General features: G+C 34.2%; 1 protein-coding gene across 1 annotated transcript; it reads right to left on the bottom strand.

Moving 5' to 3' along the window:
- On the bottom strand, window positions 1–26,881 carry LOC125060842. Its single transcript, XM_047665950.1, has 19 exons — window positions 26,722–26,881; window positions 21,161–21,267; window positions 20,245–20,484; window positions 18,937–19,099; window positions 18,699–18,837; window positions 17,335–17,547; window positions 12,996–13,197; window positions 11,570–11,744; window positions 8,465–8,650; window positions 6,445–6,604; window positions 5,774–5,891; window positions 5,173–5,301; window positions 4,297–4,454; window positions 3,588–3,655; window positions 2,850–2,966; window positions 1,771–1,914; window positions 1,045–1,118; window positions 628–711; window positions 1–189 (listed from the first exon to the last, which is right to left on the bottom strand). Exons 1-19 carry the CDS (start codon window positions 26,864–26,866, stop codon window positions 1–3), a joined length of 2,811 nt encoding a protein of 936 aa, XP_047521906.1. The 5' UTR covers window positions 26,867–26,881.
- Between the last annotated feature and the right edge of the window lie 1,067 nt (window positions 26,882–27,948).

Below are 27,948 nucleotides of genomic sequence, written 5' to 3' on the forward strand. Positions count from 1 at the left end.
TTAATAGAAAAGCCTCTGAGGTGCTATTTGTCTAGAAATTGCATTCAATTTTTCTTCCATATTGGGATAGTTAGTGAAGTTAGTAAAATCTATATCAAAAAGTGGCTTCAATCGATTCTGAGAGTTCACAATATCTTTTATAATCCTTTTTGTTTTTGCAAATGCTACTTCACTGTTGTCTGTGTTCACCTATAAAAAATTAAAAAAATTGTATTCTATTTTCAAACTGCGAATTATGAGGTTAATTAAGTAGAGTATGATTAAATTTTATGGAAAGCTCGGGTAATTTGTTAGGTTTTGTTGAAAGAATTTAATTTCAGAATTAGAATTATGTATTAGGGAGCGTTCAAGTATTACGTAACGCAATTTTTGGAGATTATTGACACCCCCCCCTCTTAACTCGTCATAACGTTTTTCAGTACCCAAGTACAGTACTGTACCCAAGTATAGTAAAATGTTTCGTGACCACCTAGTGACTCTTTAGTTACTATTATGTGGTGTAAGTCGACAAAAATATTAACAATAACGTGTAATTTAATCCCCGCGCCGCATCGTAACGTTTTACAAAAAGAAATACTTGAACGCTCCCTTATACCAAACAAAAATATTTCACCCTTGATTACTTACGGTATTCCAAAAAAGACCAGGGCATGTCCGATTTATCTCATCATAATCATCTTTAAGCGTTGTTGTAAATGTTTCTATTGGTATCTAAAAAGATTATTTTTCTTAAATGTCCATCCTAGAACTATTTATCGGTAACCTAGGGTGAGAAAGGCCCAACCAGCTGCAATATCTCTAAGCTAAGCACCATTTTCAATCGGCAAGTACAATGTGTCTTACAAAAAGAATATGTATTGTTTTCTTGTAAAATAATGCTTATATAACGTATGCTTGTTAAGTTGTATGAGGTACTTTTGGGTGGTAATGACCCTTGAGGGCTGATTGTCTCAGGTCTTTACCAACCTGAAAAACAATTGTTTCGCCAAAAATCAAACCCAGACCTCGTTATACGACATATAGGCAGTAAAGTTATATTATTACCTCCTTATAATTGTCGAATTGAATTTTGAAAAAATCGCCTTCATCTAACCTACTCTCACGTTTCTTTGCATTATCTGAAATAATTAGATGAATTTTAAAATTAGGAATACATGATAAGGCAAATACGTAGCGACTCATCTCTTTCGTAAAAAAAAGCAACATAGTAAACGAAAGAAGGTAGTACCTAATATGTTTCATTTTGTCTTACCTACATTCTTGGTATAGCAAACATTGTGTGTTCATCTTAATATATTTATATTAATTACGTGTCACGTTGTTTGTCCGCTATGGACTCCTAAACTACCGAACCGACATTAATCAAATTTGCACACCGTGTAGTTTGATCCAACTTAAAAGATAGGATAGCTTACATCTCAATTTATACCCGCAATATTATTTTATTGCAGAATATTTGTTTATTATTTGATAGTCACAATTGTAACAGATGGCGCTGTGTTGAAAGTACCAACGTTTCACATAAGCTACAATTTAATGACATAACCACCAAAATAGCATGGTGGTCCCCATGACTGGTGTTCTGCTACCGTTTCCCTTGAATAGTTTACTACTATGTAATATAACAAAAACTTTAGCCACAGCAACGCTTGGCCGGTCTGCTAGTTAATTATAAACTTTAACAGTATAATTACGAATATGCCACAAAACAATATGAAACATGTAGAACTAATGCTGTACGTTTAATAATATAAAAGGTACAAAACCCACATGCTTCTGAAAATATTTCGCTCGCTTGTGCCAAACCATTTTCGGCGAGGAATGCCAACCATAAATCCGAAGCTTGTGAATCGTTTTCGCCATGGAATCTACCCACTCTAGCGCTTATAGATTTCGTTAGTAAAACGTTTTCCACTGAAAATATGTAAAAATTAAAATAAATCAGTTCAATGGCGCTGTTTTAACTGAAATACGGTCTCTTTTAATTGCAGCGTAAACACTATTTGACAAATTTGCTAAAAAGGTGAAATTAGTTAGTAGATTTAGTTTTAATTTATAAAAGGGACAATTTAAGGTCAGATTTTTTGTTCAAAAAGAGTACACTTTGCAAGTATTTCATAGGCGAAAAAAAGAAGAAAAAACAAAAAAAAATATTTTCTTTTAAAAACATATTTTTCTTTGGAGAGGTTTTTTTTGCTAAATGAGGATGTTCGTCTAATAAAGTAGCCACATCCGAAAGACTTTCATTTTGAAGAGAACTTTTCCATCTCTTTTCTATCTATCTCTCTAGGTACATAATACGGCCTCTCAATTGTGCCGGAACGGCAGCCATGTGTGCGCGAAATTCAAATCACTGTAAAACTCGTGTCTGGTGATTGCCCTGACCACTGACTTGCCCATAACGGCAAGCAATATACGCATATTGCTTGCTGGTGAAATTCAAATCACTGTCAAAATAATTTTAAATATTTAATTAATAAAATTGAAATAAAATAATCTAAAAAATGTTTTAGATATACAAATGAGTACTTTCAGAGTACAGGATTTGAAAAGAGTACGGTTAGCGAAAAAAGAGTACAAAACTCAGTAAATGAGTACAGTTTGTTTGAGTAATGACTCAATTATATTTCTTTCTTAAGTTACTCTCAAAAATAGAAGTGCTATTAGTAAGATAATGAGTACATAGATGTCGCTATTCTAATTTTTATCAACAATTGTTAATAAAAATAATGTACTTCCTATTGCATATGGTTTCATTTTAAAATACATTTCTATAGTAATTCTCGTAATATCACTTCTATAATTAACAATGAAAGTACTAAAGTTGTGATAAGATTTCGATTTCGTACTTTCCTTCTGAGCCACAGGTTCGATAAACAATCCCGATGGGTCCGAATCATCCGTCGTCATATCTGTGTTCTCCGGTGACGTAAATGCAACTGATTTTGAAGACTTTCTACTTCCAGCTGAAAGTAATCATTATTGAGTAGTATTCATTATGAAACATATAAGAATAAGGTAAGGTAACGAATAACTTAATGTTAAAAAGTTTTTTATGCTTTAGTGTGGCTTGGGGATCATGGAGGCTGGAGCAGATTCTCTCTCTAATGTGTAAAATTTAAGTAAAAATTAAAATATTGTATTCAATTTTTGACATATACACTTCAATTAGCCAGTGTGATTATTAATTATTTAACTAGTATTACCACGTACGCAAATATAAAAGTAAACTCTCATTACACTGGCGCAGACATGTTAGTGTCATTCCCAACTATTATTTCGCTAAATATTCAATCCATTTTGTATAGACAATTTACTTTCATAGAATAGCGTTAACGAGTGCCAAACTCGAACAATTATTATTTGTTCGAAAATAAAATATATGAATGTGACTCGGGCTTGAAACAAAATCACTTTTCGACAGGCGTGACCCACTATCGCGAAAGGAATTTGTATGTGAATGACATAAGCTCACGCTTTGGCATATGACCATTTTCATACAAATTCGTTTGGGGTGTCACGTGTTCGTGAGCCCGCCAAAAAGTGATTTTGTCTCAAGCCCCAGCTAACATGTAATTATCACTAACCTTTCCAATTTCTATGATATCTTGTGTTCTCAAAACTTTTTGGTCTGTTAGTAGGTATCTTAGGTCTTCTAAAACAATAAATTTTTAAAAGAATGTATTGGTTTAACCCTTATAGTTTACCATTAAAGCAACTTGACAATGTTTGATACCTGCGTTTGCTAAATTACAAGGTTTAATAAAATATTATGTATTATAGCAACACATTTAACAGATTATTTTAATATATGAATAAACTTCAATATAAACCAAAGCAATGCAATGTATGAACTCAAATACAATTCTTATTAGTCGCAACTGTCAGTCAGTTACTGAACAAAATGGTATTTCAAATGGTTATTATAAAGGAGTCTCTTTGGGGGGCTCATAGCCTAGCGGTCTTATTAAGCGGCAGCTAGGTGAGGGGTACCGGTGTCGATTCCCGGTTCGAGGGCAAGTTTTAATTTAATTTAAATTTGTTCTCAGCCTTTGGGAGGGTTGTGCGGTACCGGGCGAGTGCCTAAACCGTACATGGAGGACATGATCGAATTTCTAAGGCAAAAAGCACGAATGATAAAATCTCATACTTGACGCTGGCTAATGCACAAACCGTGCCACAGCCATTAAAAAAAAAAAAAAAACCGTCTCTGTCATCCGAAACAATCAATGCTAATAACTCCGAATCGAACTGTGAACCGGTGACCGGTATCCTTATGAAGTTAATAGGGCATACATTTTGGGATGTCCACGTTCTGCCGATTGTGGGCCATAGACATCGCTCGTGTACTCATCAATAGGCTGGGTTTCCTTATACAATGAGTACATGCTGGAGTCCACAATACTGTTTTTATCCTGTTCACTCTTACAGGCATCTCCTATGGTTGAGCTACTCTAAAATAAAAATATTATAAATTCTAAATCAGAAGAGTCGCTTAAGCGGGCCATAGACGGACCGCATGTTGCAGTCAAGACCGACTGCAATATGCGGTTTGATCAGGAACTGCTCGAGCGGTCCGTGTATTGCGAATATGAATTTAGTGTGGAAACTGCAGATCGCCGTGCGGCGACCGCATATTGCAGTCGGTCTTGACTGCAACATGCGGTCCGTCTATGGCCCGCTTAACGCTTTACTCTTCATTATTATTGAATAGCTTTTATATTTAAAATAAATTGCAGCCCAACAAAGACAGACTTATATTAGGAACAATATTTTTTTTCAACATTTAAAAACTTTATAATAATAATAATACTGTTATCTTTGGCTCATATATTGTGGTGATTCTTGTGTGAGAATTGAAATGTGATTTAAAAAAACCTCAGTTCATAGATACGTACAACGGTGTTGTTCCTCTAAAATCTGTCTCGATAGACATACAAAAATATATAAACAATATGTGCGTGACCATTATCATTAATATATTTAAAAAAATGTCCTAAATATCGATTGCTTTGTTACGCATTTTATACCGATATACTCGGATATGGTGAGATTGATCACATAAAAGCCGGTTTTCCGAACAACATTAACAAGTTAAGTTTTTTTCATATTAACGAATATTCGCGATAGTGGCCACACTTTACGTGCTCTCACATAATGAGGTATACTCACAGGCGTCAACACAGTCAGTCTATTGACATTCTTGTTATATTTACGGGCGTGTCTGTACTCGCTTTCCATCAAGAGGGAACACTCTGATTCCATTATGAATTCACTTTGGCTTTTGTCCTCGGGTATCGCCTAAATTGGGAAAATTTCATAGAAAAAAATACTGTTGATGGCAGACACCGACGTGAGATAGACAAACAACTTTTTTTTAAATGTTTGAACCTCAGTTTTACATGGTACAATTAAAAAAAGGAGAACATTGTGAGAATGTCTTAGAGCGAAAAATCTGTCAGGCACAAAAGGCTGATCAACGAAACAGACGCAGATCAATGGGACATACATAACTGATTAAGTTATAAATAAGGTATTAAAAACCGCTGGCGCTGTGGCGCTACAAACTCTGCTCTTGGCCTCAGATTCGTGTATCTGTTTCGTGATCATTTTTTTTAAATATACATAGAAATAATAGTATTGCACAGCCGGGGCTCGATCATCCGGCCTATGGGATGAGAGTAATGGTCAAACGATAATCATATAAATAATTCAGATATGTCAGCGAACACAATTTAGACTTTTTAAAGGCAAAACATGTGGGTTACCAAACCTGTAATATTTCATTTATAATTCCATTAATAATTATTCGTCCAGAAAGTAAAACTTGTAGAGTTGATATCTCCATCATATTAGTTGATAGTATGTCTTCGTTTGCTATATCTCTCGCGCTAAAAATTTTCATACGATATGATCACGAAGCGAACCAACGTTCAAGCATTTGTGTTTCTCCTTATTTAAGATTATTTTACTGCATTATAACAGATTTCTTCATAAATTAAAAAATTTATTAATGAGCTTAATTACAGAGCCCTTACTCTGTAACTTCCAGTAGCGAAAACAAGGTTTTTGTATGCAAGTTTGATTTGGTTCTTTCTAATAGCGCTGACCTTCGGTTCATGGTAAAAAAAACTATTATTGAGATTGGGATCGCTGTCGGTGTCGCTATTGGAAGGTACATAGTAAGTGCTCTGATGTTTTAATATAAAATATTATTATCAAATCAATAGACGGCAAAGATTATACTCTAAGGTCCACTAGTCTGCATCTCATGTAACATTCTCGTCTTGAGTTCTGGCAAATACGTCAAAAGAAAGCAGCTCTTGGAACGGGCCCAGGAGTTCATTATAGTGCATATGTTTAAGTTTTGTTTTAAAAATTGATATTTAAAAACAATAATTTTCTTTAGTAGCTCTGGCGTAATATTATAAAAATGTTACATACATTTTCCGTTCAAGTTGCCTTGCAGCTAGCGACCGTTTATCCGAACAAGTCGTTAATATCAAGTAGGGTTGCCAGCCTCGCAATTTCAGCATTAAAGCGCCTAGAAGGTCCATTGTGACAACCCTAACCTTGCCGTCTTTTACAAATGCCTCCGCGCGACCTGTACAGGACGTTGTCCCACAATTTTGTGCTTAGTTAAACATTAAGTACGCTACTATAAGCCATATTATACCCAGTTTGGACAGTTTCGTAACGTTTTTAATAGGTACCAATTAGGTCTTAAAGGAATATGATTGTTGTCTATTACTGACTGTATAGTATCAGTCATCAGCCCGCACTTCTAATAGAACGTCTATTAGAAGTGCGGGCTGATAATTCGAAAAAAAAATCTTCTGTAATATTATGCCAGATTAAGACACGTTAAAATTCAATTATTACAACGATTATGAAGTTATTTATCGTGCCACAGATAAAATTGTATTCAATATTAACTGTCACTTAGTGCAATGATAATTGACTTCTAACATTAGTGACATCTGTCAACTGATGGCACTTGTTTATTTTTTAAAATTCAACTGATTATATTATTGTGTTAAGTAAACATATAGTAAGCCTCGGCAAGACATCTTCTAAGAGCTCCAACTGTTCCATGAGTTTGACAAATACTTATGAAAAATGTAAAGCACCTTTGGGGTTACGTGCTAACCTAAGACTTTTCATACAAATATTTGTTGCAGGTGAATTTTCTGTCAGCTTTTATTTTATCAAACATCATTTTTAAATAAAACTCTAAGGTGGTGATGCTAACTTGGTTTCCCCCCAAAATTTAGGGTGAATTAAGATGTCCTGGGGATTCTTAGGCGGTACATTTATTTAGAGGCATTTTTATAGAGTAAGTATTTTATATTTATAAAGCCGAGAACCAAAACCAACAAACTAAACCAAATATAAACTCCAAGTGTGGCTATAACTGGCATATCAAAAAGCTAGACCAGAAAGAAATACTCCAAGATCGATATCTTATACTACTTGTATGCATATTTGAAATTAGGTACCTCTCAATTCCAGTGAATAACAAAATTTTAACTTTACGGGTTTTTAATCAATATTTAGAGGTATTGGAATTGGTATTTTAGTTGATCCTAAGATCTGGGAAGATTCTGTAGGAGTTGGGCATCACTGCTCTAATAAGGATAAGATTCAAAGTGAAGACAGCGCTAATTATGACTCCCGTAAGGAAATAAACGTGTTGACGTATTTGACATAGACTCTACAGTTAAGACGAACTCAAATGACCTCTAAGCCTCAGATTCAAAGTGGAGACATCTGACTTAGTGCTAAGTATGAACTACTACAACTACTGACTACGACTGACTGTTGTACTAAAGACGACAAATTCATTTAACAGTGTTGCCACTGTTTTTCAAATATCTTCTTAAAAAACGTTTTCTTTGTAAAAAACATTTATTCCGCACTATCTCTCTAATCGTATCGTAAACTGTAGAAAAAGGTAGAAGCGATAAAAAGCGAGACTGAATACTCTAGAGTCGAATAATTAAGTTATTTGATTAGCTATCAACTCGAAGTTTAACTTAAAACGGACCTAAAACTCGATTACGGAAGTCGTATTAATTCAGCGACGATAGTGGAGTATTTCAGCTCAATTTAAGTTTTTACAGCTCGTTGGGCTCTCTTCACTTTTAAATAAAGATAAAATGTCTGTAACATCAAGGAAAATTATATTTTTAAATTAATATTTATTTGACTAATATAATTTAATAAAGTCGCTTTTATTAGCAAGTCTAAGTGGAAAAATCATCTTAATAGAGACTGTAACATAATTGGACTCTTTTTAATGTTAAATAAACTTTTTTGTAAATTAGGTTAGACTCAAAATTACTTATTAGTCTTAAGTTAGACTAGATCGTAATGTTAAATTATGTCTTAGTGCAGAGGCAATTATAAAAAAAAAAACAAAAAAAAATAACATTTTTAATTCATAAAACTGGTAAAAACTTACTTAGACCATATGATTCTCCATCCATCTCGCTGTACGTTAGAAATTGGCCATCCAGCAACATATCATCAAACTGTTTTCTCGTAACTTGCTTATAATGTTCCTGGGAATGGTAGGACGCTGTTGTGTGCTTCAAAGATAATTCTACATGCGAACTGCATTCTGCCGCTATGCGTCGAGCCAACGAGCCTACGAAATAAACTTCTGGGAATTGGAATCTAACAAGCGTGAACCTGTCCTAGACAGTTGGGTTCCGTAGGGGCCTTTCAAGTATTACGATAGCATTATAGGGGGGGGGGAGGGGGGTCTTTGGGGATGCTTGAAAACAAACAACTTGAGAATTCCTACAAAAGATTAATACGTTTATGTACCTGCTATTATTTTTGAAAGCATTGCTTACTTTTGCTGACAGACAAACAACTTTTACTTATTTTATGGAGCAAATTTCTCCCTTACTTTAACATTTCGTCTATCAAATCAATATTTATTAATTGTAACAAAAAATTTATTATTACATTTTTACGGCAACTTTTGGTGTACAAGGAAATTGTAAGTAACTGGTACCATTACGCCATGCTTCACTTGACATATTGAAACAAAATATTAGATAATCAATAGTATATACTTTTGTGTATTACAAATGTATTTTTATTTGATTTTGTAGATTTTTTGTATAGACGGATTGTTCTATGTTCTAGTTTAGTTTTTCAAAACATCTTCACAACACCATACACAGAGAACGACTTTAGATAAACTTTAAATAGACCTTGGGGCTCAGTCAAGACGTTGATGCCAATTTGTCGACACGAACTGTCATTTCCATACAAATAAGTTTTCGACTTTCTACATACACTACTGTTAAGGCATCTTGGCTAAGCCCCCTTGAATAATTGTACGTAATAGATAGACACGTGCAACTCGGCTACAAAATTGGGCGATTATAGGCAGCGAAAGCCGTTTTATTTTTCGTTTAGAAATATAGGGAACATATTAAAATTACTATTATTAAATGGCTTAATTTAATGTTAGAGCAGTGTTGGCCTAGTGGCTTCAGCGTGCGACTCTCATCCCTGAGGTCGATCCCGGCTGTGCACCAATGGACTTTATTTCTATGTGCGCATTTAATGGTGGCTGTACACACTCGGCGAGAGCTTCTCGCCGGGAGTCTCGACCGAGAGGACCGAGAGAAGAGCGCAGCCTGTACACACTCGTTACGTTAATTGTATTTAAAACACCGTTAATAATGGACGTGGCAACCGCTGCTGCTGTTTGTCTTTGTGCAATGAGTTATTATAATTTTCTTCACGTTAACCATTAAAAAAAATACGAAGCCATGGCAAAGAAGAAGATGGTCACTATACACCGCAACAGAAATTGGTAATTAGTAGATCATAAAGTTTTAATATTATCCAAAATTTAATGATTGAACGAGTGTGTACAGGTCGCTCTCGTTTTACTCGCGAGACCCTTTGACTCGTGCGCAAAAAACCGACAGGCGACCGAGAGAGGCGAGACCAACTGCGAGGAAGCGAGACGAGACGAGAGCTCTACTGTACACTCTCGCTCTCGGCCTGTCTCGGGGTGTCTCGACGAGTGTGTACAGCCACCATAACATTTTCTCAAACTGAAGGAAGGAAGGTGAAGGAAAACATCGTAAGGAAACCGACATGTCTTAGACTCAAAAAGTCGATGGCGTGTGTCAGGCACTGGAGGCTGATCAACTTGTTGCCTATTAGATTTAAAAATGATCATGAAACAGATTCAGAAATCTGAGGCCAAGACCTAAAGAGGTTGTAGCGCCACTGTTTTTTTTAAAATTTAATGTTTAACTTTTATTGGACAACTTGAGTGCTAAGTACAAACTTAACAATAAAGACAGCTGTCAGACGCTTACATAGAAACGTTATTCTACTAATATTAAAAAAAAAAGTACAGATAAATTCTATTTAAAACCGTCGGTTTTTAGAATTGTGTAATGAATGTTATTTAAACCGTAATTCTATGTTGCTATGGACCATTAAAATTTAGTAGTGAAGTTAAAATAACGCAACAGTATCCAGTTACAACATTGTTTATTGAGTTATCAGGCGATAAATTATTGTTACGGTCACTGTTCGGCGTGATGCCAAACACTATCTTAAAGCTGCATCAGAACCCCGGGTGTCCAAGTCTATCTTTGAAAAGATATAAAGAGTTATGCTACCCTGGCTAGGTTGCTTCTGGATTTCAGTTCTAAATTCAAATAATTTAAAATACTAGCTTTTATCTGTGGTTTTCGTGGCAAAAAAAAAGGATAGATAAGTTCTTGAGTATTTTTATTCTATAATACATTTTGACTTGTTTCGTTTCCCAGAATATCCAGTCTCTGTCCTCATTTTCCACACACTACCTCCTATCCCCTATCCTAAATTATATGAATCAGTAAGTACAACGTGACGTGAATGATGGAGACTTTGTGGGTTGAGAGGTATGCTCTAAAGATTTGAATGGTGTGCTTGTCATTGTGACAAGTTCTTTACTTGCTATGGTGAATTTCATAACTGTCATTTTCTTGTGAAGTACTCTGTCTAATGTCTGTGGTCATGAAGTCCTCGCTGACTATGAATTCATTAGATTAAGACAATTTAAACTGTTTCCTTTAAACCAATCTCTTTTTATAATTTTTGTGTTAATGTTTTTGTTGTAAATATGAATGTTTGTTCCCACGAGAATGTAAGTGCGTGCTCCTATTTCACCAAGCCTAAAGCCAGAGGATAAATCCTTCTTTTAGTTTTTTATTATTATTATTAATTAACTATTAATTATTTAAGATGTCATATGGAACGAGGAACATGGTGTAATGGTTGCAGCTCCTTACAAACATTGTGTCAAACAAAAAACTTGTCGATTAAAAAGAGTGGCGGAGAGATTATTGCCAGTTCTTCTCGTCCGTTCTACGCCCTTGATTTGAGAACTGGCAGTAAAAGTAAAATAAGAAGCATTTAGCGTATAATATGCTTTTTTTTATTTTGATTGATTTTGACTTTTTTAATTACTAAAAGCTTCGGTAATATTTCCTAATTATAATTTAGCATATTCTTTTATTTCTTCTACATTCTATGAGCTTACCTTTACCAACAGCTTCGTAACCAACCAATACTACCAAGGGAACATCGGTGGTGTCAGCTGGAGGGTTGAAAGGTGACACCCGTGACCGAGAGAGCTGTTCAATGTACAACAGCCGCAATAGGCGACGAGAGGCGAACATAAACACATTGGGATTCATGTTCATCTTACGCGTCCTCTGCAAAACAGATTGTCTATACATTTATCTTATATACCAGCTGTTTTAGAGAAAGCATTGTGGGGTGCCTTTCTCGAACCTAATTTCGCTGTTTTGCTGATGATTTTTCTTTTTTCAACAAATTTCTATACTTTTATTCTATTTTGTTGTGTACTTGTATTATCGTACATGTTTTAATTGTATTTTTTAATTTTTAATTTCTATTTTTTTTTGTGAAACTTATGTTTACATATTTCGTCACACATTTTAGATGTAAGATTTTGTAAAATAATTAGTAGATTTAGTACTGTGTGTGATGTCGTAAGCTTAATAACTAAATAAATAAGCTGTTCGATTCGAGCGATTTCCGTTCCGCGATAATAAATACCCGTTCACATAATACTCTCGCAGGATGATTGAACATTATTTTGTTGTAAGGTTATTTTAAATGCATATGAGCCTAGCAGACTAAAATTAGGACGGCTGTTAGATGGCGACGTGTATCTCGTTCGTATATATTAGGGTTTTCATGTATAAAGGTATAGTGTAATGAAAAATAAAGTTCTTTAAACATTTATTTTAAATTAAATTATGTCAATGGCAATTGTATTCAAAATTAAACTGTGATAAATAGTAGAAAAATCTGAATGCCTTAACCCGAGAAGGGGTTCCGATCAATGGTACTAAAGAAAGCGACATCGAATAATAACGGAAAAAAAAAAAAAATTCTATATTGTAAGCAATTCATTACAAATAAACAGGTTAGGTTTATTATTATAAACAGTGCATTTCAGTTGATGAGGATATCATGTTTTTAAAAAACTTTTGCAAATAGTGGACACTACTTAACTGATAGTTCTGGTTCTAAAAACATTTATTTAAGTTAAAAAAAAAACATGGCGCTACAAATCTTGGCCTCAGATTTATAAGTCTGTTTCGAGATCATTTGTTTTTTCTACTAGACAAGTAGGTGATCAGCCTTTTCTGCCTGACCAACGGTAAAAGTTCACGCTAAGGGAGCGTTCAAGTATTACGTATCGCAATTTTTAAAGATTTCAGAAGCTCCCCCCGCCCATGTAACGCACTGTAACGTTTCAAAACATTCCCCCTCCCCCCAAATTGCGTTACGTAATACTTGAACGCTCCCTAAGTCTGCGCTGAATCGTACCCTAAACTAACTATTCTTTAGATATTTAAAAATATTAATCTAGAATTAATTTAAAGACTAAGTTAAAATCAATAAGTGCAAACGTATAATATATAAGTTTTCACCTGTTCAATAGGATCGAGTTCTATGTCATCTAAGCAAAGCAAAAGGGGAAATGTATTGATGACGACATCTTTATACCCAGGTACAGAGCAGATGGGGTTGGACCGGAAGTCAAGGAGGGTCAGGCGGCGCAACTTGTTCATGTATACTGCCAGTTCTAATAAAGAACTTAGTCTGTTATTTCTAGCGTGAATTTCCCGGAGTCTGAAAAAGGTTTAGAAACAATAGGGGCTGTTCCAGTATTACGTAAGCAGTATGGGGGGAGGGGGGGTTCTTTGATTATCTTATTTGATGTAATCACCAACAGCTGCTCGAACCTAATTCGCTGTTTTGCTGATGATTTTTCTTTAAGTTGTATGGCAACGTTTCGCATGTGTTTTGTCTCGCTCTAATATATAGCTAGATGAAATAGTTGCGTCCTTGTCGGTATTGTTTCGCAAGTAACTGCGAAATGACTGTTACACAGACGCAGCCGCCAGGCGTCTGTCGGTGAGGACAGAATTTCGCACAATGGAAGCCGGAAATATTGAATTATTATGGAATTTGATTCGAAATTATCGCGAATTATATTTAGTTGGGCATGTTGATTACAAAAATGCATATAAAAAAGAGGTGGCATGGAGGAAAATTCAAGAAAAGACTGAAATTCAATACAATTTTTTCTTTTTAATATAAGGTTCAAGAAGATTGTGTAAATATTCAAAAGTTTCCGGCTTCATTCTGAAATATGTATGGAAACGATCTTCATGTGATTGAAGTTCTACGCATAGCTTATTTTCTCCGAGTTTTCTTCGTTTCTGATTTATTTCATGCACCCAGATTCTACACTTTCTCTTTAATACCGACGCCAGCAACAACAATTCTTCCTCTTCAGAATCTGAAAGCGACGACTGGGACAACTCAGATGACATTCTGAAACGACGTCTGCACCTACAGCCCACGAAAGCTACAATGACATTTCCTTGCGAAAAAACTGCAGTGTACTAAAGGGTCAGGCGACGCAACTTGTTCATGTATACTGCCAGTTCCAATAAGGAACTTAGTCTGTTATTTCTAGCGTGAATTTCCCGGAGTCTGAAAAAGGTTTAGAAACAATAGGGGCTGTTCCAGTATTACGTAAGCAGTATGGGGGGAGGGGGGGTTCTTTGATTATCTTATTTGATGTAATCACCAACAGCTGCTCGAACCTAATTCGCTGTTTTGCTGATGATTTTTCTTTAAGTTGTATGGCAACGTTTCGCATGTGTTTTGTCTCGCTCTAATATATAGCTAGATGAAATAGTTGCGTCCTTGTCGGTATTGTTTCGCAAGTAACTGCGAAATGACTGTTACACAGACGCAGCCGCCAGGCGTCTGTCGGTGAGGACAGAATTTCGCACAATGGAAGCCGGAAATATTGAATTATTATGGAATTTGATTCGAAATTATCGCGAATTATATTTAGTTGGGCATGTTGATTACAAAAATGCATATAAAAAAGAGGTGGCATGGAGGAAAATTCAAGAAAAGACTGAAATTCAATACAATTTTTTCTTTTTAATATAAGGTTCAAGAAGATTGTGTAAATATTCAAAAGTTTCCGGCTTCATTCTGAAATATGTATGGAAACGATCTTCATGTGATTGAAGTTCTACGCATAGCTTATTTTCTCCGAGTTTTCTTCGTTTCTGATTTATTTCATGCACCCAGATTCTACACTTTCTCTTTAATACCGACGCCAGCAACAACAATTCTTCCTCTTCAGAATCTGAAAGCGACGACTGGGACAACTCAGATGACATTCTGAAACGACGTCTGCACCTACAGCCCACGAAAGCTACAATGACATTTCCTTGCGAAAAAACTGCAGTGTACTAAAGGGTCAGGCGACGCAACTTGTTCATGTATACTGCCAGTTCCAATAAGGAACTTAGTCTGTTATTTCTAGCGTGAATTTCCCGGAGTCTGAAAAAGGTTTAGAAACAATAGGGGCTGTTCCAGTATTACGTAAGCAGTATGGGGGGAGGGGGGGTTCTTTGATTATCTTATTTGATGTAATCACCAACAGCTGCTCGAACCTAATTCGCTGTTTTGCTGATGATTTTTCTTTAAGTTGTATGGCAACGTTTCGCATGTGTTTTGTCTCGCTCTAATATATAGCTAGATGAAATAGTTGCGTCCTTGTCGGTATTGTTTCGCAAGTAATTGCGAAATGACTGTTACACAGACGCAGCCGCCAGGCGTCTGTCGGTGAGGACAGAATTTCGCACAATGGAAGCCGGAAATATTGAATTATTATGGAATTTGATTCGAAATTATCGCGAATTATATTTAGTTGGGCATGTTGATTACAAAAATGCATATAAAAAAGAGGTGGCATGGAGGAAAATTCAAGAAAAGACTGAAATTCAATACAATTTTTTCTTTTTAATATAAGGTTCAAGAAGATTGTGTAAATATTCAAAAGTTTCCGGCTTCATTCTGAAATATGTATGGAAACGATCTTCATGTGATTGAAGTTCTACGCATAGCTTATTTTCTCCGAGTTTTCTTCGTTTCTGATTTATTTCATGCACCCAGATTCTACACTTTCTCTTTAATACCGACGCCAGCAACAACAATTCTTCCTCTTCAGAATCTGAAAGCGACGACTGGGACAACTCAGATGACATTCTGAAACGACGTCTGCACCTACAGCCCACGAAAGCTACAATGACATTTCCTTGCGAAAAAACTGCAGTGTACTAAAGGGTCAGGCGACGCAACTTGTTCATGTATACTGCCAGTTCCAATAAGGAACTTAGTCTGTTATTTCTAGCGTGAATTTCCCGGAGTCTGAAAAAGGTTTAGAAACAATAGGGGCTGTTCCAGTATTACGTAAGCAGTATGGGGGGAGGGGGGGTTCTTTGATTATCTTATTTGATGTAATCACCAACAGCTGCTCGAACCTAATTCGCTGTTTTGCTGATGATTTTTCTTTAAGTTGTATGGCAACGTTTCGCATGTGTTTTGTCTCGCTCTAATATATAGCTAGATGAAATAGTTGCATCCTTGTCGGTATTGTTTCGCAAGTAACTGCGAAATGACTGTTACACAGACGCAGCCGCCAGGCGTCTGTCGGTGAGGACAGAATTTCGCACAATGGAAGCCGGAAATATTGAATTATTATGGAATTTGATTCGAAATTATCGCGAATTATATTTAGTTGGGCATGTTGATTACAAAAATGCATATAAAAAAGAGGTGGCATGGAGGAAAATTCAAGAAAAGACTGAAATTCAATACAATTTTTTCTTTTTAATATAAGGTTCAAGAAGATTGTGTAAATATTCAAAAGTTTCCGGCTTCATTCTGAAATATGTATGGAAACGATCTTCATGTGATTGAAGTTCTACGCATAGCTTATTTTCTCCGAGTTTTCTTCGTTTCTGATTTATTTCATGCACCCAGATTCTACACTTTCTCTTTAATACCGACGCCAGCAACAACAATTCTTCCTCTTCAGAATCTGAAAGCGACGACTGGGACAACTCAGATGACATTCTGAAACGACGTCTGCACCTACAGCCCACGAAAGCTACAATGACATTTCCTTGCGAAAAAACTGCAGTGTACTAACGTTCCGCAATTATTTCGCAAAGACTTGCAGCCGCATACGAACGCGTAGGTGTACTAAAGGCGTAAGTGCCAACAAATTTCTATAATTTTATTCTATTTTGTTGTGTGCTTGTATTATCTTGTATATGTTTTAATTGTATTTTTTATATTTTAAATTTCTGTTTTTTTTGTGAAACTTATGTTTACGTTAATTGTCACACATTTTAGATGTAAGATTTTGTAAAATAATTAGTAGGTTAAGTACTGTGTGTGATGTCGTAAGCTTAATAACAAAATAAATAAATAAACAGTAATTATTTACGTTTTTACACATATTATCAACACATTGTCTTTGCTTGAAAACGAAAAGCATTTTTGAGGATTCCTACAAAAAAGCTGACAAGAGGAAGGGGATAAATTGCAGTAAATCTGCTAACGTAATATTTAAGGGAGCGTTCAAGTATTACGTCATACAATTTTTGGAAATTATTGACCCCCGTGTAACGCACCGTAACGTTTTTCTGAACCCAATTGTACAACGTTTCGTGACCACCCAGTGACTCTTTATAGCTACCATTATGTGCTGTAAAGTACTGGAAAGCCGAAAATAATATTAACAATAACGAGTGCATCAATGCCCGCCCCGCATCGTAACGTTTTACCGACCCCCCCCCCAAAATTCGTTACGTAATACTTGAACGCTCTCTAAACGGCCCAATATCTAAAAAATATTGAATTATCAAAATGCTTTTGTAGTTTTCTGACCTGTTACATCCCGAGAAAACCTTCATAGATGTTAGGCTGTTTTCATTAATATTCAAGTATTCCAAGTGAAGTAACGTCCAGAGTCCAGAGTTATCGTCGAATTCAAAATCAAAAATGTTGTTGTAGGAAAGATCGAGCCATAACAAGCGGAGATGATTTAAGTTTTCGATTTTATGTATATGGTTGAAGGATAGGTCTAGTCGGCGAAGATACCTATGTTAAAATGAATACTTTTTAGTTTATTACAGCAGATTGTAGGAACAAAAAGAATATTTACTACATTAAACTACTTAGACTAGCTATACCACGTAGTTTCGACTATTATTTAGCCGTTAAATTAATTATTTATTGGCCAGCTAAAAGGCGTAACTGATACGTAAATATCATGCTTAAAAAGTCAAAAGTAAAACTAAGTAGACTCAGTAACATAATGCTTCCTATCTCATTTTCTCCCACGTTAAATCTTACGAATTAATGTGACTGTCTCTTTTTAATGTCGCATTTTCGTTCCATCGACTTTCAAATCACAAAAATGTGAGCTTTTCCTTCAACAATATGTAAAAGTAATCAAGATTAGATAAAAAAAGACAAATTAATATAAAGTTTAACGTGCTAGTTTAATTATGTAGTAGAAGAAAACGATGAAACTGCGACAAGAAAGAGGACAAAATATATCTATATATAGGAGGAAGGGAAAATCGCCAACTTATATTTACATATGTAGACACAAAACAATTGCTGAAGCCTGAGGCCCATTATATATATAAATTGTGATAAACCATTGGATAGCTTAGCTTTTACCTTTTTGTTTATATTATTATCGTTTTTTTATTTTACTAATAGTTACTTTCTTTTTTGTTAATTATTTATGCACTTCTTGTACCTCACCCTATATAGGCGTTTCTTTTTTATTGGTCGATACTAGGGTTGCCTGGAAGAAATCGCTGGTAAGCGATAAGGCCGGTTGCCTAGTAATTTATGAAGCCTGCTTTTTTATATGTATGTTTTTTTCTTATGTACGCGCGTAAGAAGTTATACTTCTTTGGCATTATTAAAAATAGTTTTTGATTGCATGCAAATAATTAATTACAATTAAATAATCAAAGACTGGAAAAGGAGTCATTATAGTCAATAAAGTTCAGTTTACTTTTGAATAATTAAATAAATAAATGTTTATTATTATTCGTTGTTTTTAAATAATGTCCAATGCCGTAGCATCTTCCGTGGGCAACTTAATTCTGTTAATTTTGTGTCACAGTGCGCGCGCATCGTAAAATTTCACTCTCATCAATTTTTCATAACGCGCCTAAAGAAGTATAATTTCAATAAATAAATAGTCTATAAACAAGTTACACTTATGTTACCTAAGTGTGTCCAATCCAGATATAGCTTTAATATTGTTATGTGATAGATCAATGACCGTAATTGACCAAAAAGCTTGTAAATCACGTATTTTCATAACAGAATTATATCTATAATGCACTTCAGTTAAAAACCATTGGGCTGAAAAAATGTTATATTAAGTGGTAAGTGGTAATTTATGGTAAGTGGTAATTAAATGTATAGTAAGTGATAATCCTTAAATATATTCAATTTACATACGTGTTTCATAATCCAATACAGTTTGAAAATTATTGAAGGAAACATTAAGGAATTGTATATATGGAAGAAAGGAGAGGACGCCAAGATCTTCTAAAATATTATACGATAAATCCAAATAAACCAAATATTTGTAATGTTTCAATACGTCAATGTTGGTAAGAAACTGCAAATCAAAGTGAGATTAACATCTTAAAATCATTTTAACTACAAAATATAACATAAGTTTCACGTATACAAATGCGTGTTGTTCCCAAGAGCATGTAAGTGCGTGCTATTATTTCACCATGCCTCCTGCTGATAGAGGACAAATCCTTGTTTTTAATTTATTTTATTATTATTTATTAATTAAGATGTCATGTGGAACATGGTGTAATGGTTGCAGCTCGTTACAACCGTTTTGTAAAACAAAAAACTTGGCGAATAAAAAGAGTGGCGGAGAGTTTATTGCCAGTTCTTCTCTTCCGTTCTACGCCCTTGATTTCAGAACTGGCAGTAAATGTAAAATTAGAAGCACTTCATATATACATATATATATTTTCTTTTTTTTGACGTTCATAAGTGTTAATTGTGTTACCTATATGAATAAATTATTTGACTTTGACAACAAATTGTACTACGTAAAACTAATGAGGCACTTATACCTTTAATTATAACTTAATAGTAAAATAATATTCACGAGCGTTAAATATTATTGCTAGGTAACATATATATTATGTAAACGCCTGAAGCCTTTCTGCCTGAAATTATTCTAATATGGTAATATCGACTCTCTAACATATTTAACTATTTCCCGCGTTCGTGGAAATTACAGCGTAGTTAAAATTTCTAACCGTAGACGCTGCAGTGGGAAGAAATTATTGTTTACTAATGTATCTGTCTTAATACCTATTGCGTTTATATTCATAATAAATATCTAAGGGTAAGAATAAATAAGTATAAGTCCCAAATTGAAGAAACGTATTGGGATACGAACAAATTTCGTGCCGTATTGACTGAATCTTATCATAAAGCGGTAAGCGACGTCGCTTTGCGCGTGCATCAATGCACAAGGGATACGATTGACTACTTTTAAAATATTAATACACCAGCAATTTGTTTAAAAAAACAAAGTTCTTTACTCTAATTTTGATTATGACGTACAGGTGTCAATGACACTCGAAAATCCCTTTCCAGCTTAGACGTTTTAGTATCCATACATTCTTCATAATTACTTTTAAATTTAGAACTCAAGGTCCTTAAAACTACTTATGAACTGCTACTTAATTGAGCTAACAAAGTAATGTATTGTTTCTTGTTAGTTTAACTTACCTTGGACGACAAATCCAATTTGATACATACGTAGTCGCCTAAAATCGGCGATCGTTTTAAATAGCTTAAGCAGGCGCAAACGAGGTCCCTTGTAAGCACACCACCTTCAATATCGGGAATATCATCTATATTCCTCACGCGTACAAGCGGCGAATAAATTTCGTCATATAACTCCGGAAAGTTGTAGAAACAACCCCACAGCTTGTCCTCGTTCATAAGCGTTGTCACGTTTATTGGGAACTGTGGATTGTATAAAAATATGTACTATTATCTATTACATTATATACACTTAAACAATTAAAAGCTTATCGCTTTTAATTGTTTAAGTGAATTCAGTTGATGTCAAAACAAGAAAATAACACAAAACAAGTCATAATTATATAGTAAGTGTTAGGGTTTTTCACCCGACATAAAATCCTAAGCATTCACAGACAAATAGGTGAAAACATGTATATATGCTTGTGTCGATGAAAAAATAGTTAATACCCATTTAAAAAAAATAGTATTGTTAAAGACAAGAAAAGTAATCTGACACGCAATACTGGTTTGATATTGATCCGAAATATTTTTTCAAAACATTATTTCGAGTTTCGACTAATTAAAAGGGACGAAAAAGTTTCGAATTCGACGAAACGCTGAACTAGTAAAAGCAATAATTTCTTTACAATTAACAAAGTTACGTGTTTTTAAATGAAAGTTTTAGTCCGAGAAATTACTTGATTTCACGTCACATAAAATACCTACAGCCAAAAGTTTCTTGCTAACCAAAATTATTGCGATATCCAAATATTCTACTTCGTATTTTATATAAAACATCTTTTGTCCCGACAATAACTTGGAAAAACAATGGAACATTATCAAAACAGGGTCTTAATTAAAATATTTTAACGAAAAAACTTTTGGAAATTTTTCTTACCTGTTCAATTAGTTCGCTTTCATCATCTTTATTCTGAAACTTGGACGGATCAAATACCGGCACCGATATTTTCTTTAATGGTAAAGAAAAACTTTTGAATCTTTGATCTAAAATAAAATAAAAGTTTAGTCGTTGATGGTCCTTTGCGGCCACAGACAGATGTTGCGTAGTCTGTGGTAGCTTTCAAAACCGCCAAAAAACTAATTAGTGTCAGCTGTCAAACCCTGACTATTAAGATATCTAAAAGATACTCTATATCTTTCTTTGCCTTTTTAAATTGACAAAATACATTTACGAAAGACATAAATGAACTTAATAAAGATAATATGGTCGAAAAAAAAATCTACAAAATACTGTTAGTAAATTAGTCAAATATGATGTAGAATCTATCCGGAACGAGAACTGGCAGTTAAGAAAACTAATATAATTCTTATTTGCGTCATTACATTTAGTCAAACAAAATTATAAAAAATAAATAATGTATGCAAATTATATTTATTTATACTTCATTGCCATAATAGACATAATTATACATATAAAAAAAAAACAAAAAGTAAGTAGGTTACACAAGTTATTAGGCAACTAGCGATTACAAGCGATTTCTTCCAGGTAACCCTAAAATGGAACAATAAAAAAAGAAACACCTACAGAGGGTAAAGTACAAGAGATGCATAATTAATTAACAAAAAGATACAAAAATAACATAACATAACTAAAATTAAATTAAATAAAATCTAAAGAAAAGGTATAAATAATAGTATGTATAAACAGACATGTAAAAGCTCATGTATTAGTTTTGTTAACTAAAAAATAAAACACAGATAGTTAATCTGTACGACGAAGTGGAAGCTTGGGCATGCATACCGAGCGTTCATTCACGGTTCAATGACGGTAGTTACCTAATACCAATTATATGTATAGGTAACATAAACGTTTATAATAAATGTTTTAGTTCAATTTTATTTATAGTTTTTTGTGAGTTAATATTTTAATAACTTGTTTTTACACGATTTACAGCAATATTACTAAAAGCGCAAGCCTTTCAACAAAACAAAACTTTTAATATTGAAATACATAGTTCCTATTATTGCTGAACCGGGAACAGTGTTAAGATCAGAGTTCCCCAAACTTTTTTGTGTCGTAGACCCCTTGCCATGTTTTTCCGTGTTGGGTAGACCCCCTACTTACCTGATATTAAGCCCTTTATTTAAACTGTCGCCTTGTAATTGCAAATAATTATATTAAATTTTGTAAACAAATCTGTTAAATAGGCAATGTCTGTTTTCGTCTTCATTAAATTTTCTTTTAAAATTTTATCTTTAGTATCCAGAAATACTAAAATTGTCTCAAAAAGTGCAAAAAATCTTGTCAAACATAAGCCTTTCGACAGCCAGCGTACTTCAGTGTGAAGGAGTAATTGATGAAAGTGTTCGTCATTTTCGTCACACAATTTTATAAACATATATAATAATGTTTTTACTTCATAGGTACTTTATTAATAATGTATATGTTTTGATATTATAAGATAGTATGATGTAAAAAATAGGTACTATCAGTGTATGTGTTAAGATCCACTATCGTGGACCCCCATTTTCATTTCATGGACCCAAAAAATTTTTTCGCTGACGTAGACCCCTTGCAGGTTGTCATAGACCCCTAGGGGTCGATATAGACCACTTTGGGAATCACTGGTTTAGATAATTATCAGCAATAAGCAAAGCAACGAAGAGTGAGGTTTCGTAAAACGTCACATGAAAATTAACTCTCGCAACTTGGGTTGTAAACGGACGAATGAACTCTACAAAATTTAATTACGTCAATCTAATTAGTTGAAACTCGATAGCCGGGATCCTGACAAACAGCTTTAATCATATAAACTACTGCGATACGGCATGTTCTCGCCAATATGGATGGCTAATTGCCAAAATTGTAGTGCCTTCGTTGCTCAGTCATAACTACGGTTTATTTGATGTTGTGTATTGCACTAATATTTAGTATAAGAAGTTTTAGATGAAGAGTTCTCAGGTCTTATAAATAAGCACACAATATCGCCTTAAAAGTCGTGGTTTCTGTGGTAAATAATTTTAAACTAGATGGATGATGAAACAAAGAGACACGCGACTATTCATTAAGACTGTCCAACGGATTCTTTGTATGGAGTTCGTTTGATGTTTATGCAATTTAAAAATATGTGAAGAAGTCCAGATTTAAAAAATGTATTTAAAATTATTAAACTTAAATATTAACTAGCTTAAACCTAACTTAGCTTCCGCTGACAGATTCGTCCGCGTGGATTTCGTGTATTGTGATAAAGTGTTTTGAAACTTTTTCGTGATTGGAAAATTTTTACATTTCCTCATACAGGAACCATAAGCTAAATTTTTCATATTTATTGTCGGTAGTATATTAAACCGTAAGAGTCACTTAAGTGCCCTGTAAACGATCAAATTAGCTTGACAAACTTGTTTGTCAAACTTCACATTTTCATCAAACAATAGCTTAGACGATCAAACCAAATATCAAACAAATTTGTTAAATTTCTAGTAGATTCTGGTTTCTCCTTTCATGACGTGAAGTCGCCGTGCCGAGCGCTTACAATGAGTAATTGTTGACACATTTTGGCATTGTCTCTAGCACTGTGTATCAAGCCAAAAAAAAGAAGACAAAATTAAGAGATAAATTCTCTTGTTCTTGTCCATATAATCTTTTAATTTTTTTTTCCATAACATCGGCATATTACGATAAACATATATGAAATGCAACGTAAATTCTTTGTTCGTAAAATAGCCACTCATATCGTCACTGAGCGTAGCGTCCTCCATGATGGCAATACAACGAATGAGATCTTGTTTGACAAACACCGCCGTACATGTTCAAACCTGTTTGTCAAACTCGACATCAATCCAAATTTTCATCAAACACGACAAACACGTAGATTGTTTGACAAACGCGTCAAACACAGCCGTACACTATCAAATAATTTGACAAACACGTAAAATTTGACAAACAATTTGATCGTTTACAGGGCACTTTAGACCGCTGTTTCTTAATTCAAATTTAAAAAATATAAATCACGATAACTTTTGAATTGTCCGCAAAGGTTAATACAAAAATAAATTTGGATGATGATTAATATTGCGTATATTAATACAGCGTTATTGCATTTAAAAAAAGTTGTATTATGAAATAACTGTAATAGTTAGACGGACTTTTTGTAGATATTGATGTCTTCTATAAAACTGTAGCACTTCACTTTGCTCTATTGTCAATAGTTACCGCAGCAAACGCGATAAAGGGATTGTTATCTGTATTTTTTCACACCTTGGGTTACAATATCGAAGTTTTATACGAAATTTCCTTACATAATACAATACATTCGGGGGCTATTAATATCTGACTTCTTTTATATGGACGCGTGAAAATGGGTCTGAAAGGATTCGCTTTGACAATCTAGTCGTTATTAGACTAGGCTCACACCTATTACAGGTTCCACTAAGCCATTCTATAGCCAATATGCAATTCTAGTTTGAAGCGACACTATCCTTTAAAGCATACGGTTTAAGTTATAATTGGGACACGTCCACGGTTAAATAAAAAGTGTTATTTTAAAATCAAAGTACAGTTTTAATGAAAGAAGAATGAAAAAGTCTTTATTGCAGTTTTGTTTATCAAAAGTAATGTATCTTTTAAGCAAAATAACATTAGCGGTAACTATTCCGCGATCCTTATATATTATACTAGCGACCCGACCCGGCTTTGCACGGGAAACCGTGACCCGTGAAAAATTATATACCTAAACCTTCCTCGTGAGCGGACTCTATTCAGGCGGTTGAGGGAAAAGAATTGTATCTCATAGCAAAACCAACCCTCAACCACCTAACCCACGTTCAATGTAAATATTCTTTTTACTTCAATAAATATCAACTTCATGAAAAGCTCATTTTAGCTTAGCTTCCTCGGCCCTCGGCGTAAGTCGCCGGGGAGGTAGGCCCACTAACAATTAAAAAAAAAACTTCCTCGTGAATCATTCTGAATTTTTATATCGTGCGTTTTTGACCTCGCGAATAGACAGACAGATAGACGATCCGTCTGTCTTTTCTGTGGAGGACTTGTTTTTATATAATATAAAAGTCACACATAATATATAGTTGACTCTTTTGTATCTTACAAATCTCTATAACTTAGTCATATATTTTTATATTCATTACTCATATATTTTTATTACTCTTTAATGTTAATATTCTACGGTTTCGATATTTGTAAATATGTGAGGAACATGTATACTAACTTTTTTAGTAAAGTAGTTTATTCTAAGAGTACATTGTCTTCACATATAATTATTTAACAAATGTAACAAAATATTGTAAACCTATTTTAAAAGAGTAAGTGTGGAGTTTCTTGCCCATTCTTCTCCACACGAAACTACCTTTTGGAAGGGGCAACTAGAATCTTCTCTATATTTTTTTTTTGACGTTCAAAAGTGCCATTTTAGATGGTCTAATTGAAATAAATGATTTGACTTTGACTTTATACCTCTTATTGTTAAGGTAGCGTTCGTAAGAAAGGTTTTCGTTCGACCGTTTTCTCCCCAACTGATTTTGCACAACCGACTATCACAAAAAAGATTTTTATAAATTCGAGATAGCCTATGTCACTCATAAATAGTTTGGCTTTCTATTGGTAACAGCATTTTGAAAATCAGTTCTGTTAAGGCTGAGATTACCCCCTACAACATATACTTTATCTGTATAATATTAGTATTGTATAATTTGCATATCTTTTGTGTTTTAGCACACATTCCGATCCATAATTTATACTATATAATATATACAATGTTATGAGTATGTAGGGCATGGTTACAGAGAAGAGACCTTAGACAAAAGTATTTTGGAAAAGTCAAACCATCTCTTTTTGCCAGCAGTATTACAGCTGCTGTATTCATTTCTGTCTACAGTCAAACCTGGGTAAGTGAGAAAACTCTATACGTGAGAGTAATAACCGGGACCCGTCATTTTAAGCTCCCAAAACCTCTATTAGCGAGAAACAGAAACCTCTGTAAGAGAGTGTCGTTTTTCCCTCATGCACCTCCGTAAGTGAGACTGCTACTTATCTTTACCTCTATAAGCGACAGTCGGGCTTTATTTATATTATGTACTTTAAATGCGTTGGAGACGGTCCCCATCAGTACTTTGGAAACGCGGCGCGGCGGTTGTTGATCAAACAATATTCGACAAAATTTATGAGTTAGAGATAAACATTCAAAATACAAAAACAGAAACCCGAACGAAATTGACGGTTTTATAAGTGTAAATTAGTTCTAAATAAAATAAAATATATATGTACATAATGTGTTGTGCACATTATGCACATAATTTTATCATATTACATATTTACTACATTCGTACTTGCTCCTCCTTACCTATATAAGAGAGAAACGCTACCCATGTACCTGCATTAGCAAGAAACTCGGGTCAGTGAGAAACCTCCATAAGCGAGAATGAGATTGTGCTCCCTTGAACTCTCGCTTATCCAGGTTTGACTGTATATAATTTTTCATTTACCTCTAGACATCTCATCAATAGCCATCGCCGACATATAGTTTATTCTGGAGACTTCTGTCCATGTCTTCAGTAAACTCCCGAAAGGGATAAATCTCATTGAGCTAGACATCTTTCTTTCGTCAAGTGTTGAGCTTTCTGAACTCATCTTTACCTTTATTTTTATACTTTAATCGTATTTAATACTCCAAAAATAATGTTTAACATTGAGTTTGACAAAGTCAGAAGCTGTCAAATATTTTTACCTTTAATTGTCTTTGTCTATGGTCTTTGGTATAGTCAAAATTCAGAGTAATCGAGTGTTCGTATTTAAGCTTGTCTATGAATCTTCTTATTAGTAAAGAAGGTGTCTCTAAATTATCTTACTAGCATAAAAGGTATAAATAAGTGTAGTAAGAATAATAGACTTTTAAAAGACGTGGAATGTTACTGGATTAGTTTTTTTTATTATTTTTATTTAAACTCGTACTACATAATTACGAGCGATAGCTAAAAAGAACTCACCAGTTACAACATTACAATTAGGACATTACATTTTAACTTTGAGCACTATTAGGTACTAGATGGCGCTGCATACACAATTTTTCGTGATGAGAAATTTTAAAACTAAAAATATTTATTTACACCAGTAGGTTAATTATTATTAATGCATAAAAATTAAATATGCATAATGAGAGGGAAGAAAAATGAAGTGGTACTCGTGAATAAAACGTAATAAATAACATTTCTTACGTTACAAAAGTTATTCATAGAAACTACGTGCTGTTAAGTAATTATAATGAAATAATAATACTGAATATTCATAAAAAAATTCATTAGAATCGGTCGAGCCGTTTCGGAAGAGTATGGGAACGAACTTTATGATAATTACGATAGAATTGTTAATTACGTCTCACCTCAATTGGAAAAAAGCTGGGGCAGCCGCAGAGCGTGCGGAAATAATAAACGGTTCAAATATATGAGTCCTTCCTCCAACTTCGGTTTTGTTCCCTTTGGAGTAGACTCTTGGGCCACGGGGTTCCAGTGCACAGGCGCTAATTAAACAAGTAGTTTAAGTAGGCGCCTGGTAGATAGTACCGGTGACCATAGTTGGTGCTTTCCTCGCTCATCGAATAATATCGCAACAGCGAGAAAATGCTGCCAGCGTTAAAGGTCACAGGGACAAAACTTATTAAATTTGTTTTAATTTTTAATTATTTTTATTATCATCATGTAGGTTAAGAAAGTTGT

The sequence above is a fragment of the Pieris napi genome, chromosome 22 (genome assembly GCF_905475465.1).
Source record: "Pieris napi chromosome 22, ilPieNapi1.2, whole genome shotgun sequence".
Lineage (NCBI taxonomy): Eukaryota > Metazoa > Arthropoda > Insecta > Lepidoptera > Pieridae > Pieris > Pieris napi.